The sequence below is a fragment of the Stomoxys calcitrans genome, chromosome 5 (assembly GCF_963082655.1).
Source record: "Stomoxys calcitrans chromosome 5, idStoCalc2.1, whole genome shotgun sequence".
NCBI lineage: Eukaryota > Metazoa > Arthropoda > Insecta > Diptera > Muscidae > Stomoxys > Stomoxys calcitrans.
In genome coordinates, this window is record NC_081556.1 from 89,789,838 (window position 1) to 89,808,365 (window position 18,528).

At 40.2% G+C, this 18,528-nt stretch overlaps 2 protein-coding genes across 2 annotated transcripts; one reads left to right on the forward strand and one right to left on the reverse strand.

Moving 5' to 3' along the window:
- Positions 1-2,734: 2,734 nt before the first annotated feature.
- On the reverse strand, positions 2,735-3,438 carry LOC106090427 (uncharacterized). The gene is made up of 2 exons (XM_013256598.2): positions 3,090-3,438; positions 2,735-3,016 (listed from the first exon to the last, which is right to left on the reverse strand). The coding sequence occupies exons 1-2, from the start codon at positions 3,362-3,364 to the stop codon at positions 2,887-2,889; spliced, it is 405 nt and encodes a 134-aa protein (XP_013112052.2). The 5' UTR covers positions 3,365-3,438; the 3' UTR covers positions 2,735-2,886.
- An 11,602-nt stretch (positions 3,439-15,040) lies between these two features.
- LOC106090431 (uncharacterized) lies at positions 15,041-15,768 on the forward strand. The gene is made up of 2 exons (XM_013256600.2): positions 15,041-15,355; positions 15,420-15,768. Exons 1-2 carry the CDS (start codon positions 15,153-15,155, stop codon positions 15,700-15,702), a joined length of 486 nt encoding a protein of 161 aa, XP_013112054.2. The 5' UTR covers positions 15,041-15,152; the 3' UTR covers positions 15,703-15,768.
- The last annotated feature ends 2,760 nt before the right edge of the window (positions 15,769-18,528 follow it).

Sequence of the window (18,528 nt, forward strand, 5' to 3'; positions counted from 1 at the left end):
CAGGAGGGTGAGCCTGCACCAAAGCCATCGGTTTGGTGTCTAATTCCTTGGTAGAATTTCCGGACTTCATTCTGACTCCTGTACATCTCAATTCACTCACACTCACGTCTTTCCATTTTCTTTCTCTTTCTGCGGAATAGACGTTTCTCGTCTCTCCTTGTCTCCCGATACCTCTCCTTCATCTGGCGCGTTCCTACTGATTGCAGGGTTGCTCTATATGCCGCATTCTTGGCTTCAGTTAGCATTTCTACACTCTTGGTTGTACCATGGGTTTTTGGGGGAGGCTTCCGGAGTGATCAATAGTTTTCCACTATATCATCGGAACAAGGAGTGCTTTCATCAAGCAGTTGGGTCAGTCGAGTGGAGTATGCCGCTGCCATCTGTTGTATTTGCAGCTTTTCAATGTCCAATGTTCAAACTGGTGTGAACAAGGTAATGATCCGAATCTATATTCGCTCCACGGATCGATCGTACATCTAAAACGCTTGATGAATGCCTTTCATCTATCGCAACGTGATCAATTTGGTTTCTCGTGTTTTGATCGGGTGACAGCCAGTGGCTTTGTGAATATTTTTATGTTGAAATCTGGTGCTACTAACTACCATGTTTTTTGTCGCGGCAAAATCTATCAGCCACAACCATGACTTTTATACCCTCCACCATAGGATGGGTGTATACTAATTTCGTCTTTCTGTTTGTAACTCCCTGAAATATTCGTCTAAGACCCCATAAAATAAACAATTCTTGATCGTTATTACACTTTAAGTCGAACTAGCCATGTCCGTCCATCCGTCCGTCCGTCCGTCTGTCTGTCGAAAGCACGCTAACTTTCGAAGGAGTAAGGCTAGCCGCTTGAAATTTTGCACAAATACTTTTTATTAGTGTAGGTCGGTTGGAATTGTAAATGGGCTATATCGGTCCACGTTTTGAAAGAGCTGCCATATAAACCGATCTGGGATCTTGACTTCTTGAACCGCTATAGGACTCCATTCTTATCCGATTTGTCTGAAACTTTGCACGAAGTGTGTTATTATGACTTACAACAACTGTGCTGAGTATGGTTGAAATCGGTCCATAACCTGATATAGCTGCCATATAAACCGATCTGGGGTCTTGACTTCCTGAGCCACTATAGGGCGCTATTCTCGTCCGAATTGACTGAAATTTTCCACGTACTGTTTTGGTATCACTTCCAACAACTGCGCTAAATATTGTTCAAATCGGTCTAAGTTTTGACATAGCTGGCATATAAACCGATCTTGGGTCTTGACTTCTAGAGCCTTTAGAGGGAGCAATTCTCGTCTGATTTGACTGAAATTTTGCATAAGGTGTTTTGTTATGACTTCCAACAACTGTGCCAAGTACGGCGCAAATCGGTATATAACCTGATATAGCTGCCATATAAACCGATCTGGGGTCTTGACTTCCTGAGCCACTAGAGGACGCAGTTATTATCCGATTTGACTGAAATTTTGCATGAGGTGTTTTGTTATGACTTTCAACAACTGTTCCAAGAATAGTTCAAATCGGTCCATAACCTGTTATAGCTTCCATATAAACTGATCTGTTGTCTTGACTTCTTGAGCCACTAGAGGGCGCAATTATTATCCGATTTAGCTGAAATTTTGTACAACGGCTTCTCTTATGACCTTTAACATACGTGTTGAAAATGGCATGAATAGGCTAATGCAGCTCCACTAAAAATGGATCTCCCTATTTTACTTCTTCAGCCCCTTAAGTGCGCAATTCTTACTAGATTTGGCTGAAATTTTACACAATGACTTTTACTATGGTCTCCAATATTCAGTTCAATTATGGTCCAAAATGAACCATGACTTCATATTGTTCCAACAAAATAGCAATTCTTTTCTTTTATCCTTTGTTTGCCTAAAAAGAGATACCGCGCATAGAACTCGACAGTTGCGATCCATGGTGGAGGGTATATAAGATTCGGCCCGTCCGAACATAGCACGCTTTTACTTGTTACTATTCCTTTGTTTCTCATAGTAGTTCTCAGTTTTCCGGGGGCGGGTTACTGACCCAGCGCCCCAACCGCATGGGTTTTGTGGGATTGCACACGTATCCCTCGTTATGGCGAGACGCTTGCTCCAAGATTCGACGCTCGCCGCTAGCCGCCCCTAACCTGGGAACAGACGCTGATGTTGGCCATTGGTTATTTGAAGGCGCCAATAACTCGCCTTGTCATCTCGAGTATCATTGGCACTCAGTATTTAATTTAGAGCCAGTGCCACCTGACTCCTCACTGAGACTCTGCTCTCGAAAATCGGTGGTTATTTAGACATCTAATATCTATTTTATATTCCTCTTCCAACCTAACCAACCTACCAACTAACTGATTTGCTACATATTAGAAAGGGACATAAAATATCTCTACAAAAAATCCATTGCCTGTTGGAGATACATTTCTCTTAAATAGAATCGCAAATATCTGCGACTAATTAACTAACTCAACAGAAAGCATTTTTTTACTCTATAATTTGATCTAATTTGCAAATTTGAGAAACCCCATTTCGCCCATGCAATATAAGCATATGATTGTTGATTGTATCCCTCGGCGCTGCTCTCCCTTCGGCACACCCCTATATATTTTACGTCACATCACTCTAGTAGCACTGAGTTGTTCGGTTTTCATATAAAATATATGTATATTTATTTTGTGTACTATAAATAGAAGAAACAAAAGTAAAACAAAAAATACTTTAAACAATAGGAATATGCAAACAAAATCTCTATGTTTCTTTGTTGTATACTATCACAAGATACAATTTATTTTAATTAACTGGCAATAACGATAATTTGACTCCATGCTGGAGGTTGAAGACCCACACATCCAACATTTTCTTGGATAGGATTTTAAGGGCAGTTTCATCGAATCACTATGGGAGGAACTCGCTTTGATCGGCCAAAGTAACAGTGACAATTTTGGCAATAATGATTGGTATCCCGCTGGCCACAGGGATCGGAATAATTGAAGCAACAACAGCAGCACAAGGATCTGTAAACAACAAAGAAGTGTTAGATGAATGGTGAATATATGTGGGGGTGACAATCATTCATTCTTCACTTACACAAATAAACATCCAAGGAAACTGTTGCATTTCTCTGCCATTTTCTTGGGTTCCTCATGCACTTCACTCATGTCCAGGATACCACAACTGGGGCACTGGATCAGTGCCGATTGAGCGGGCAAATTCAAAAATGTTCCGCTTAGGGGGGTGGCAAAGTTGTTGTAGATTTCCAGATTTCTTTGGGATTGTAGCATTTTTTCCGCCGCTTTTTGGGCTTTGGTGTCAATGGCGATTTCAACATTTGGTGGCAGCTTGGCCGCATTGTCTGCCGTCATGTTTCTGCGAGTATAGTTTTTCGTTGTCGTTTACACGTCGATTCTTTGTGCTTTCCCTCTTTCCACAGTCAACAAACTTAGACTAACCTCAAGCAGGCTGCCGATCATTTTTTCTTCTTTCTAATCCAATTAATGTGTGTGAGGTGAGGGAAAATACTCGCGAACAAGACAAAGAGATTTCCTCATTTTCATAATGTGATGTACAATGAAGAGCGCATAATAAGAGAATTAATAGAATATGCTCTAAGGAGATTAAGGGTGAAAGAGTATGAGGCACTTGAACAGGAGAAAAAGAATTTATTATTTATTTCACACTTTGTTGATATACAAACAAGAGTTTGCAGGCAATTCTGCCTCCATACAGTGGTTTAGCAGCTTGACTAAATAGAAATTTGAAAATTAATAAAAACTAGTTGACCCGGTGTGTTTCGTTACACCTTATAATGATTTTGCTTTGTGCATTTGGAGGAGACAATCATTTCAGAGCCACACTTATTTATTTGTTTATTGTATTGGTTATCTACGTTCAAAATCGTATTACAAAGCTACCACATTGGATACAACATTTTCAAAGATCCGCAGATCCTTCTTGTATCAATCCAAATTTGAGGACAAAAATTTTACTGTACTACAAAGACTTTTCATTAGTATCGAACTCTGTTCCGAATGGCCTTCATGCGTTTTCTTTTTTTATACCCACCACCGAAGGATGGGGGTACATTCCGTTTGCAACACATCGAAATACCCACTTCCGACCCAATAAAGTATATATATTCTTGATCAGAGTAAAAATCTAAGACGATCTAGACATGTATGTCCACATGTCCGTCTGTCTCTTGAAATCACGCTACAGTCTTCAAAAAGTTGAGATATTGAGCAGAAACTTTGCACAGGTTCATTTTTTGTCCATAAGCAGGTTAAGTTCGAAGATGGGCTATATCGGACATTATCTTGATATAGCACCCATATATACTGATCGGCCGATTTAGGGTCATAGACCCATGAAAGCCACATTTATTATTCGAATTTGCTGAAATTTGGGACAGTGAGTTGTGTTGTGGCAGTCATCCTTCTTCAATTTGGCCCAGATCGGTTCAGATTTGGATATAGCTGCCACATAGACAGATCTCTCGATTTAAGGTTTTAGGCCCATAAAACGCGCAATTATTGTCCGATGTCATCGAAATTTGGGACAGTGAATAAAGTTAGGCCCCTCGATATCTTTCTGCAATATGGCCCAGATCGGTCCAGATTTGGATATAGCTTCCATATAGACAGATCCCTCGATTTAAGGTTTTGGGTCCATAAAAGGCGCATTTATTGACCGATTTCGCCGAAATTTGCGACAGTGGGTTGCTTTAGGCTCTTCGACAACTTTCAGCGATTTGGCCCAGATCGCTCTAGATTTGGTTATAGCTGACATATAGACAGATCCCTCGATTTAAGGTTTTGGGTCCATAAAGGGCGCATTTATTGTCCGATTTCTCCGAAATGTTGGGACAGTGAGTTGTGTTAGGCGCTTGCATATCCTTCTATTATTTGCCCAGATCGGTTCAAATTTGGCTATACCTGTCATATAGACCGATCTCTCGATTTAAAGTTTTGGCCCAACAAAAGGTGCATTTATAATCCGATTTCTTGACTTATGTTAGGCTTTTCGACATCCATTTTGTATATGGCTACCAAAAAGACGAATATTTTATTCTAAAAAATTGAACAATGACTTGTATTTATTGGGCTTCTCAAAATTCGTGTCGAATTTGGTTTACATATATACCCAAGGTGGTGGGTATCCCAAGTTCAGCCCGGCCGAACTTAACGACTTTTTACTTGTTACACCCTCTACCATAGTTCGTCATTCTGTTTGTAACTATTCGAAATATTCGTCTGAGACCCCATAAAGTATATATATTCTTGATCGTCGCGACATTTTATGTCGATCTAGCCATGTCCGTCCGTCTGTCCGTCCGTCTGTCCGTCCGTCTGTCCGTCCGTCTGTCCGTCCGTCTGTCCGTCCGTCTGTCCGTCCGTCTGTCCGTCCGTCCGTCTGTCCGTCGAAAGCACGCTAACTGCCGAAGGAGTAAAGCTAGCCGCTTGAAATTTTACACAAAAACTTCTAATTAGTGTAGGTCGGTTGGTATTGTAAATGGGCCATATCGGACCATGTTTTGATATAGCTGCCATATAAACCGATCTTGGGTCTTGACTTCTTGAGCCTCAAGAGTGCGCAATTCTTAGACGATAGGAATGAAATTTTGTACGACGTGTTTTGTTATGATATCCAACAACTGTGCCAAGTATGGTTCAAATCGGTCCATGACCTGCCCAAAAAGTAATTGCGGATTTTTTAAAAGAAAGTAAATGCATTTTTAATAGAACTTAGAATGAACTTTAATCAAATATACTTTTTTTACACTTTTTTTCTAAAGCAAGCTAAAAGTAACAGCTGATAACCGATAGAAGAAAGAATGCAATTACAGAGTCCCAAGCTGTGAAAAAATTTGTCAACGCCGATTATATGAATAATACGCAATTACTTTTTGGGCAACCCAATAGCTGTCATATAAACCGATCTTGGGTCTTGACTTCTTGAGATTCTAGAGGGCGCAATTCTTATCTGATTTGAATGAAATTTTGCACGAAGTATTTTGTTTGATACCCAACAACTGTGCCAAGTATGGTTCAAATCGGCCAATAAACTGATATAGCTGTCATATAAACAGATCTGGGGACTAGACTTCTTGAGCTTCTAGAGGGCGCAATTCCTATACGATTTGGCTGAAATTTAGCACGACGTATTTTATTCTTACTTTCAACAACTGTGTCAAAAAAGGTTCAAATCGGTTCATAACCTGATATAGCTGCCATATAAACCGATCTGGGATTTTGACTGCTTGAGCCCCAAGAGGTCGCTATTATTATCCGATTTGCCTGAAATTTTGTACGACGGATTCTCTCATGACCATTAACATACGTGTTTATTATGGTCTGAATCGGTTTATAGCTCGTTACAGCTCCCATATAAATCGATCTCTCTATTCTACTTCTTAAGCCCCCAAAGGGTGCAATTTTTATTCGAATTGGCTGACTTTTTACACAGGTCTCCAACATATAATTTAATTGTGGTCCAAACCGGACCATATCTTGATATCGCTCTAATAGCAGAGCAAATCTTTTCTTAAATCCTTTTTTGCCTAAGAAGAGATGCCGGGAAAAGAACTCGACAAATGCGATCCATGGTGGAGGGTATATAAGATTCGGTCCGGCCGAACTTAGCACGCTTTTACTTGTTCTATTTGCGTTTTCTCCTACCGTTTTGACCATCAACTACATAATGTAATACAACAATGCATTATTTTCTGCTATTTGAATATTCCTTGCAATTTCAAAATTCCAATTGAAAAACTTATATTGCAAGTTTAGAAATACTTAAAGAAAGACACAATGAACAAGCACATCATTTATTAGTAATATCTCAATTTCCATACCCTGCCTGTGCTGTTCACCAAAGGCCAGCATCAAATTAACGAGAGGCAATGAATAGATGCCACTATCCAGTCATTCTATTCATTATATTTTCCGAGCGCTTAATTCCATCAGTAAGCTGCTGGTAGGTAAAGAAGAGATGGACTCTATAAAATAAAAATTTCATTAACAAATTGGGGTGAGGTCATTAATGACCTAAATTACGCACAACGCCGTCGAATATCTGTTTTTTTTAATACAATTAAAAATTAACTGAGAAATCTAAAGAGAAATGAATATTTCAAATTGACGTTGGCCCCATGGTTATTGTAAACACATGTTATGTGGTGCGAAATGTGTCTGAGGTGGCGCACATTTGTCTATACACATCCCTACCATAGAATGCGGTGTATAATTATTTTGTCATTTCGTTTGCAGCAATACATTGAGTGTCAATTTCCAATCCTTAGCAACAATTCGCATACAGCTTTACATCGGTCATGAGAACAACGGCAGATAAGGTCCAAAAGTCAAAATATATATTCTAGGAACGCACAGTGGACGAAAATCGAAAAAAAAACTGGAAAAAATATGCCGTGTCAATGGGTAGGGATATCTCTTTGGAAATTCATATGATTAGAGCTGTAGTGATCGTGTGGGAAATTTCAAGGCCCTAGTTTGTACGGGCGCCTTTTGACAGGCCTTTAAATTTGGTCACCTCGGTATTTAAAATATTTGTTGGGGCAGCAAAATCTTCGAAGCGCTCACGTCCCCTGAGTCTTCATGGACGACTGTGACTTCCAAATGGAGGCCACAGGCATTACGGAAAGGGAAGAAGGTCGCTGAGAATGGTAAGGAGCCGCCCTCTTACGCCAGAGTAGCAAGGAAGCACAACAGAGATGAACTGACTTATGCAGTCATCAATGTCGGCTGTGCATGCAATAGGAATCCTCCAGATCCCAAGTGAAGGATATGGTTAACGGGCGGATTTTCGAATATGTGTGGATCTCTGCAGAGAGTCCACCCACACAAATGGTGAGCTGCGAGTATATAGGGCACATCTTTACTCTGAGCTCCCTGGGAGGGCGCAAAGCTCGACCTGCTGAGAAAGATGGACATCCCCCAGCGCACAAAGCCGACGGTCTTCATAAAGGGATGGGACAGTAAATTTGAGGCGGAACGCATGTTGGGATTCATCGGCAAGCAAAACCAAGGTTTGATCGCAAAGAAGTGGTAGGTTTTCCACAGGGAGGAGAAGGAGGAAGGAACTCTCTTTGTGGTTGGCATTGATCAAGTCTCCGTGACAAGTTTGGCTAAGACTAAAGGCATGGCGCACTCCGGAAGCAAGGCTATCTTTTTCAAGATTGGGAAGACACCAGGCCGTGCAGTGGCAGGTGACTCAACACCGCCCAACAAACAGGGGGCCGACAACAAGACAATTACGGCATCTCTCAATATTGGAAAGAATCGGAGAAGCAATGATCCTAATACTAAAATAACAGGCAGTGCAGTGGCGAGAGACCCAACACAGCCTAACAAACAGGAACCCGACGACGGACCCATCACCGACTTAAAGATTCGGAATACTGGGTTAGGTAAAGATCCTATATTGAAACATTAGGCAGCGCAGCAACAGGAGACTCAATGCAACTCAACAAACAGGGAGCCGATGATGGTACCATCACCTATTCCCATGAAGCTTAACGAACAGGGACCCAACTATGGAACCATTACCGACTTTATAAAAAGTCGAAAGACTAGACTAGGCAATGAACCAAAAACGATTACATCAGGCAGTGCAGTAACAGGAAAGTCAATACAGTCTACAAAACAGGGAGCAGACGATCAGATCATCACCTACTCCCAAGATGCCCAATTACTGGAGGACCAATGATTGAGGTAATCCAGATAAACCTCCACCAGAGAGAGACTGCTACACACGCTCTGATGGAGAAAATCAGCAAGGGCAAGATTCATATTGCCTTAATTCAGGAGCCATGGACGACCCGGAACAAAGTCTCTGGACTGAACCATATCATTCTATGCTAACACTGGTACTCGCCCTAGGACCTGCATTATTTGTCAGTGCGAGGCACTGCTGCCAGCGGTACAATCTTGGACTAACGGAACCCCATAATACGGCCCTGCAGGCGGAGATCCTTGCGATCAGGGAATGCGTGAGGTGGCGTGGTGTTAACGCGAGGATGTCTAGAACATTTTTACGCATAGTAACCAGGCCAGAAGGGTGATAACAACCAGGACCTAAGATCACGCACAGTCATGGAATGTAAGAACACTAGGCTGAAATTTTGCACAAGGTGTTTTGTTAACTCAAAGTGCATCTCCACTAGCTGGCATCGGAATCCGACGAAGTCGTTTGCATGCTCATAACTGCAATGTGAATTTTGTCCTGGGTGTGCCATATATTATGTTAATAATTCAGATCAAAGCATAAACTTAGTCTTCTTTGAAGTCAACATTTGAGACTGAAGATCAGTCTCAATATGCATATACAAACCATATCCCATTTAATAGGGCTTCATGGTTCGGCACTATCTATTTTGTAATCAAAGTGCAGATAGCAATTTATATTGGATCATCGTGAAATTTCTCCCAGAGACAAAGTCTGTTGGGAAGATGGGAAAAATCGGTTGAGATGTATGTATATATATTCGTACATTTATTAAATGTTCTTTTTGAAATCTGGCGTGAGTTGGTGCCATCGATTGCACAACATGGCATTTCTATGCCACATTCTAAATGAAAATTTTGTTTATAATAAACAAAAATGAGAAAAAGAACAAACATCTATAAGGTGTGTACTAATAAATGGACTTCACACTACAAGAGAATAAATAATTCAATTTGTTTATTTAAGAGAGATGAGACAGAAACATTCCAAAAGCTAAGGTTGCCATACAATTTTTGTTTTTAAAAGATTTTTTTCGTCTTCAAAAAAGAAACCAGAAAATCGAGGGACTGGTTTATTCAAGTATTTTTGTAGACGTTTGCTTTTTGATGAAGAAATTTAAAGCATTAAATGGAATTTTATGTTTTAGATAACTTTATCTTCTTCTTATATATAACAATAAATTAGTGTTTGTTTGTAGGTTAGTTTGTGTGTTCCTTTTAGACTCAGAAACGGCTGAACCGATTTTCTTGAAACAACAGATGGTGCATAATGATCCCATGGTGAAAATAGGGTACTATATTTTTGATATGTAAACGGGGGGGGGGGGGGGGACCCTCTCCCTTAACCTTATTTACAGAAACGCCATATCTCGGAGATGGGTGGTGCGATTTAAGCGAAGTTTTGTGTGCTCTCATATTATAGTAAAATAGAAATTTGGTATCCAAATTTCGGATGGGGTACCTAGGGGGGCTGCCCCACCCTAAAACCTACCAAACATATATTTAGACCAATCACGACAATATGGGAGGTATTTAGGATGAGAAAACGTATCTGATATCCAATTGTCGGACCAAGTGCTAGGGGGACCACCCCAAGTCCCAAAACACCCCTAAATCGGACATATTTACCGACCATGGCAATATGGGACTCAAATAAAAGGTATTTGCGAGTAGAATACAAATCTGATGTCTAAATGTGGGACCACGTTTCTGGGGGTCCAACTCTTCCCCAAAACACGCCCCAAACCTGGTCACTTATTTGTGACCAGGGGAATATCGGGCTTCAATAAAAGGTATTTGAGTGTAGAATTCGAATCTGATATCAAAATATGGGACCAAGCGTTTGGGGGGCCACCACTTCCCAAAAATATTCCCCAAAGGGGACAAATTTACGACCATAGCAATATTGGGCTCAAATGAAAGGTCTTTGGTAGTAAAGCACGAGTCTGATATCAATGTTCGGGAAATGTGTCTATGGGGCCAACCCACACCCACAACACCACCCAAATAGGAAGTATTTGCTGACTATTGCAATATGAGGCTCAAATAAGAGGGTTTTTAGAGTAGACACAAATCCGATATATATTTTCAAGGCAAACTCACTGAGTGGCCGCCCTTACCCCAAAACAACCCCCAAGCTGGTCATGTTTGTCGACTATAGAACTATGGGGCTGAAATTAAAGGTATTTGGAAGTAGACCACGTATCTGATATCAACATTAGGGACCAACTCTCTAGGGGGACATCCCACCACCATAAAAACCCCCATATAGGACGTATTTGCTCACCAAGACAATTTGGGTCTTAAAGAGAGTGGAACTAAATATTTATAGTTTTTAGGGCCTATAACCCAAACCGGACATATTTGGCGACTTGGTTTGGGGTGGTCACCAATACCCAAAACACCCCTAAATCGGGCATATTTACCGACCATGTCAATGTAGAGCTTAAATGCAATATATTGGGGGGTAGAGCAAGAATTGATACCCACTTTCGGGACCAATTTTCTATGGTCTACCCCTTTCCCAAAATACCCCACAAACAGTAATTTTTTAGTGACCATCGCAATATGGGGCTCAAATAAAGGTATTTGGGAGTAGAATACGAATTTGATGTCCAAATGTAGGACCATGCATTTAGGACTTCACCCCTTCTCCAAAACACCCCAAAGGTTAAACATTTTTCGACCATGCCAATATGTGGCTCAAATGAAAGGTATTTGAGATTAGAAAACGAATTTGATAACCTATTTTGAGCCATGTGTTTGGGGGACGCCTCATCCTGTAAAATCCTCTTAAGCCAATGGCAATATGGGGTTTAAATAAATAGTATTTGAGAGAAGAGCACGATGCTGATATTTTTTCAGGGCCAAGTATCTGTGGGACCACCTCTCCCCCGCAAAAACACCACTAAATCAGAAATCATGAGAATATCGGGCTGAAATTAAGTATTTTAAGAATGGAGTACACCTTACATCCATACTTAAATTTCTAGACTAATAAAGATCATATGGGATTCAGATAAAGGCACTTAAATTGTTAAACTCTTAGTCAATTTTGCATGGTAATTCACTAAAATATCTTCGAAAATAAATATTCCAAGGAATCTTTTGTTCAATATAAAGTAAAAGCGGAGCGGGCCCGGGTCATGAATATAATAAGGGTTTATGATTATTATGATGAGATCCGGCAACTGAGCGGCATATACACTCAAATCAGAAGATAAGCAGGTCTTCTGAAGCTGACATAAATCGGACTTAACCGACTCAGGCCCTACTTGGCATGGATTTGAGCATCACATGCCATTTTCTGGCAAATCTTATAAATACTGTGGTCACCAGAAATGCTAGAAATCCTACAAGGATTATATGAGAGCTGTGCCCAAAATTTTCCAGTCCCAATTGTCCATAATGGCCTTCTTGTTTCCGAAGCTATGGCACTTTTGATCGTGGCGCCAAAAGGCGAGCGTCAGCATAGGGTGTTTTTTTATGAATTGAGTTATCGGGGTTGCAGCACTGGTTGATGTATCAAAACTTCATCTATGACAGTGAAAAGAGTTGCGTATATTCTGCCATTTCATCATACTCGTAGAGAAAATAACAAATGAGCAAGGATTGCGAGTCTTTAAAATTTAATACCAATTACGTGCTCTGTGAGAAAAGCTCGAAGGAATTCCCTTGTTTTATCGAAAAAAGGAGTTTATCGAAAAATTTCAGTTTATTGTTGTTTATGGGCTGGAAGCATCACAGGTTCACTTTTCGTCAAAGACGATTATACAAGAAACTTTACCCGTCAACAGTGATGCAAAATTTAACTTTACGAATGGACCATTTGAACCGGAGCCGCGGGCTTTAGTCTCATGAAGTGAATATATGATGCAAATTGGAATGTTTTATTAGATTAAAAACAAGTAAGAGCATGCTAATTTCGACCGTGCAGAATCTTATATACCCTCCACAATGGATCGCATTTGTCGAGTTCTTCCCACGGTATCTCTTTTTGGATAAACGAAGGATAAAAGGAAAGAATCACCTTGCTAATTGAATTGAATGTTGGAGACCACAGTGGAAGTATATGTGTAAACTTTCAGCCAAATCGAATAACAATTTGGCCTTTTGGGGGCTCTAGAAGTATAATAGGGAGATCGCTTTATAGGGGGCTCTATCAGGCTAAAGATTGATTCAGACCATATTTGACATGTATGTTGGAGGTCATGGAAGAAGCCGTTGTCTTGAGGCTCAAGAAGTCAAAATCCCAGCTCGGTTCTTATGGCGGCACAGTTGTTTGAAGTCATAACAAAACAAATCATCCAAAATTTCAACCAAATCCGAAAGGAATTGCGCCCTCTATTGGGTAAAAAAATTCAGATTCAAGATCGGTTTGTATGGCAGCTACATCAGATTATGAACCGATTTAAACCATACTTGGCACAGTTGTTGGAAATCGTAACAAAACATGTCATGCAAAATTTCAGCCAAATCGGATGGGAATTGCGACCTCTAGAGGATCACGATGTCAAGGCCCCAGATCGGTTTATATGACAGCTCTATCAGGTTGTGAACCGATTTCAGCCATACTCAATACAGTTGTTGGAAATCATAACAAAACCCCTCATGCAAAATGTCAGCTAAATCGGATAAGAATTGCGTCCTCTAGTGGCTCAATAATTCAAGATCCCAGAACGGTTTATATGGCAGTTATATCAAAACCGATATGGCCCATTTACAATACCAACCGACCTACACTAATAAGAAGTATGTGCGCAAAATTTCAAGCGGATAGCTTTACTCGTTCGAAAGTTAGCGTGCTTTCGACAGACAGGCGGACGGAAGGACGGATAGACGAGCGGACATGGCTAGATCGACTTAAAATATCATAACGATAAAGAATATATATATATACTTTATGGGGTCTTAGATGAATATTTCGAGGAGTTACAAACAGAATGAGGAAATTAGTATACCCCCATACTATGGTGGAGGGTATACAAAAACAAGTAAAAGCGTGCTAAGTTCTGCCGGTCTGAATCTTGGGTACCTCCTACCATTGATTCCGCTAAAAATGTACCCTGATTAACTGAGTTTGTATTTGAATTATTTTGGTTTCAAGAAGTCATATCGGTACTAATGAGGGCCTATATCACCATATTGACCGATTCGGATAAAACTTGGTACTGACAGATAGGGTTTGGTTCAAATTTCAGCCAGGTGATGATTTGGGCATCTAAGCGCGGAAAAAGTCAAATCAGGGAGTCGGTTTATATGGGGCTATATCTGTTTATGGGCTATATCTGTTTATGGGCTATATCTGTTTATGGGCTATATCTGTTTATGTAACTCAAGTCTTTTTTCCAAATTTCAGACAAATGGGATGAAAATTGATGCTTCTAAAGGCACAAGAAGTCGAATCCGGGGATCGGTTTATATGAGGGTTATATCTGCTTATAAACCGATTCATATCATTCTTGACATGGACGTTAGAAGTCACAAGTCACGTCATTACTCCAAGTTTCAGCCAAATCGGATGAAAATTGAGGCTTCTAGGGGCTCAGGAAGTCAAATCGGGGGATGGGTTTATAAGGGGGCTATATCAGGTTATAGACTGATTCAGACCATACACGTCACAGTGGTTGGCAGCCATAAGAGAACACTACGTGCAACATTTAACCAAATTGCACAAAAATTGCGGCTTGTAAGCGCTCACGAAATAAAATCGGGTGGTAGGTTTATATAGGAGCTATATCAGGTTATAGACCAATTTTGACCGTACATGGCACAGTTAATGGAAGTTATAACAATTATTGGAAGTCCTTACGAAAATTTTCAGCCAAATCGGACAAAAATTGCGGCTTGTACGGGCTCAAGAAGTCAAATCACAAGATCGGTTTATATGGGAGCTATATCAGGTTATACACCGATTTAGACCATTATAGACGCAGTTGTTAATAGTCAAAATAATATACTCCAATCAAAATGTCAACCAAATTGAGTAAGAAATGAGACCTGTAGAGGCTTTACAATTCAAGATCCAAGATTGGTTTAAAGGGCAGGCAGCTATATCGCATGGACCGATATGTGGCATTTACAATTCCAACCGATCTACACCAATAGGAAGTATTTGTGCAAAATTTCAAGTGCCTACTATATTTCTTCGAAAGTAAGCGGGCTTTCGACTTACCGCTATGGGCTTGTCGAAAATTCCCGTAGCGGCAACACTGCTCCAAATAAACTGAGCAACACAAGCACTTGCCACAAGACTCTGTCGAGCTCTCGCTATCTCTTACTCACTCAAATAATAAATGATTAGTTGAAAGCTTTGTTAATTGAAAATCCCCAAAATATTAGTTGCATTTCAAGTTTCCAAACCAACACACATTTTGGCCTTTCATCAGGTCAACTAGAAATACACAAAAACATGGTTCTAATCGATGAAAGTTCTCTTAAGGTTACCCTTTCTCAACAGCCCATTTTAAAGCCCATCGATTTGAAGAGCATTGGATTCTTGCAAAAAATTCCCACCTCCATCGAATGTCCAGCCTGTCAGACAGAGGGCATGAGTATTGTGCGCCTGGAGTCAGTTACATGTTGGCAAAAATTTCTCAAGGCTACGAATTGGTGGTAAGTCTAAAAATGGGAGGATAACAAGCAATATAATAACGTTTCTGGTATAATTTGTCCTTAGCAAGACAGCTGAAAGTCGCTACGACATAAATCACTATTGCAGCGATTGTGGCTGCTACTTAGGACGTTATGTTGCCATTGGCTGCGGTGAGAGATGTCTGTCCCAACAGGCACGCAAAAAGGCGGCTGCTGATGCCATGACTTTGCGCAAGGAACCGAAAAATTGGGCCAAGAATGTTCAACAATCGCGTGAAAAGGTTTTGGCCAATATGGCTAAAGAGAGAACTGAAAGAAAGCAGAAGAAATTGGAAAAGGAAATTGCAGCAAAATCCGACGAAAAATAGTAGAACATTTCCACCCATTTTCCAATAAAATGTTAAAGGCATAAATAAATGAAGATGAGTCCCGTATTTTAAACATGAACTTACAATGGGAATTATTGGAAAAACATTGAGGAACCAAAGAAATCAAACTGGTGAATCGATTTTTATGAGGGCCTTTATCTATTTATGGCCCTATATGGACGGATATTTATGCTTCGAATGTTGAAAGTTATTGAAAAAAAACACATAAAATTAGGAAAAATGCATCAAATCTTTATTTGAATCGATAGCACTGTCCATATAATTTATTTCATGCCAATGTTGACCTTGGCTGCGCCCCAAATGGTCCATCCGCTTGGTCCAATTTTGGCATACTCTTTCCAACATTTCGGCCGGTATCTTACAAATAAATTCTTCAATGTTATCTACCAATGCGTCAATTGAAGCGGGCTTGTCTGCATAGACATGAAATTTAACATAGCCCCACAAATAATAGTCTAAAGGCGTTAAATCGCACGACCTAGGCGACCAGTTGACCGGTCCCGAAAGTGAAATAAAATGTTCACCGAACTCGCCTCTCAATAAGTCCATCGTTACGTGAGCTGTGTGGCATGTGGCACCGTCTTGTTGAAACCACATGTCATGCAAGTCAAGCTCTTGCATTTCGAAAAAATTGGATATCATCTCACGTTAGCGCTCACCATTCACAGCTACGTTACGATTCGTTTCACATTTGAAGAAGTACGGTCCAATGATGCCACCAGCATATAAACCGCACCAAACTGTGACTTTTTTTGGATGCATTGGTAGCTCTTGCAATGCTTCACTCCAAAATCGATAATTGTGCTTATATACATACCTATTGAGCCAAAAATGAGCCTCGTTGCCGATGAGGAAGAAGCGCGCGGTTAACTTTCTTAACAGAGCATGAATTTTCATAATAATACTCAATAATTAGCAAGTGTTGTTCGTTTGTAAGTCGATTCATGGTTCAATTATAGAGCGAACTGAAGATATTTGACAGTGACACAAAACACGAAACAAGCGTGAGCTATTTAAACCAGCTAAAAAAATCTAACTCCATGTAGCCCAGGGTTCACATATGATGGTTACTATGCCGGCTCAAAACTAGGCCGTAATCCGATGACAGTCCATTGACTCTACACTAGCGTTATTAGACCAATACTAACTTACGCCTCGGTAGTTTCGTGGACGGCAATGGATAAGAAGTGAAACACAATGACACACAGTGGGATAGAATCGAAAAATTAACTAGAAACAAGTAAGAGCGTGCTAAGTTCGGCCGGGCCGAATCTTATATACTCTCCACCATGGATCGCATTTATCGAGTTCTATGCGCGGTATTTCTTTTTGAGCAAAAAAGAATATTGAATAAGAACTGTTATGCTATTGGAGCTATATCAAATTATAGTCCGATTCGGACCATAAATGAATGTTGAACATTGTAGAAGTCATTGTGTAATATTTCAGTTCATTCGGATAAGAATTGCGCCTTGCAGGGGCTCAAGAAGCAAAATCTGGAGATAGGTTTATATGGGAGCTGTATCAAGCTTTTGACCGATTCAGATCATATTAGACACGTATGTTGATGATCATGAGAGAAGCCGTTGTACAAAATTTCAGCCAAATCGGATGAGAATTGGGCGCTCTATTGGCTCAAGAAGTCAAGATCGTAGATCGGTTTATTTGACAGAGCTATACCAGATTATTAACCGATTTCAATCATACTTGGCACAGTTGTTGGAAGTGATTTCAAAACACTACATACAACACTTCAGTTAAATCGGACGAGAATTGCGCCCTCTAGATGCTCAAGAAGTCAAGACCCAAGATCGGTTTATATGGCAGCTATATCAAAACATGGACCGATGTGGCCCATTTACATTCCCATGCTGGAGGGTATAATAAATCTGCCATTTGAGAATGGAAAGAGAAAATTCGTTGAAATTTAGAATGGATAGATCTGAGGTGTTATTGAGATCATAAGTAAAATTGCGAGGTTCTAAGTAGTTTGAAGCCGCTGGCAGAGCCCTAAAGTCTCCTCGGCATTTCAAAAAATTGTTCGGGTTAGCAAAAAAATTTTTTTGGTCCGATTTTCAAGCTCATGCATCAAAATAAAAACCTAACAAGTAAAAAGGCTTTAAATGCGGCTGGGCCGAACTTTGGATACCAATCGGGAGATCAGCATATGTATGTGGCAGTTATATCCAGGTATAAACCCATCTAAACTATATAGGACACGGACGACGAAGAGCTAGACAGAGCTCACTTCGAAAATTTCGGCGAAATTGGACAATAACTGCGCGTTTTATTTTCATGATGGCTACATCCAAATATACACTGATCTGGGCCATATTGAGCACAAATGTCAAAAAGCCTAACACAACCTATTGTGTAAAATTGTAGTGAAATCGAGTAATAAACGTTCTCTTATGCCCCAAGAACTTAAATCGAGAAACGGGTACTTATGGAAGCTATATCCAAATATTGCCCCATCTTAACCCTACTCGGTGCGAATATCCAAGGGCCTAACAGAACCGATTGAGCCAAATTTTCGGGGAGACTATATAAAGATATAGTCCGATATAGCCCATCTTCCAACTTAATCTGCCTATGAACAAAAAGAATCTGTGCAAAGTTTCAGCTCAATATCTCAATTTTTAAATTCTGTACACTCATAGAAATTTGTTAGTAAAAACAGCAAAAATGTTTGCTGAAACAGCAGAAAGTCTGCTAAAAATGGGACCGCCATTATTTGTTGCTAAAACAGCATTTCCTGCTGTTTTCAAATTTTGAAACGTTAACAAAAGCTCAAAAATGTTAAAA

Bases quoted from the DNA above. Each gene is read 5' to 3' on its own strand.
- LOC106090427 (XM_013256598.2), bottom strand. From the start codon at position 3,364: ATGACGGCAGACAATGCGGCCAAGCTGCCACCAAATGTTGAAATCGCC. The intron at 3,017-3,089 runs GTAAGTGAAGAA...TGTTGTTTACAG, and splicing joins TTCCTTGGATGTTTATTTGT to ATCCTTGTGCTGCTGTTGTT.
- LOC106090431 (XM_013256600.2), top strand. From the start codon at position 15,153: ATGGTTCTAATCGATGAAAGTTCTCTTAAGGTTACCCTTTCTCAACAG. The intron at 15,356-15,419 runs GTAAGTCTAAAA...ATTTGTCCTTAG, and splicing joins CTCAAGGCTACGAATTGGTG to CAAGACAGCTGAAAGTCGCT.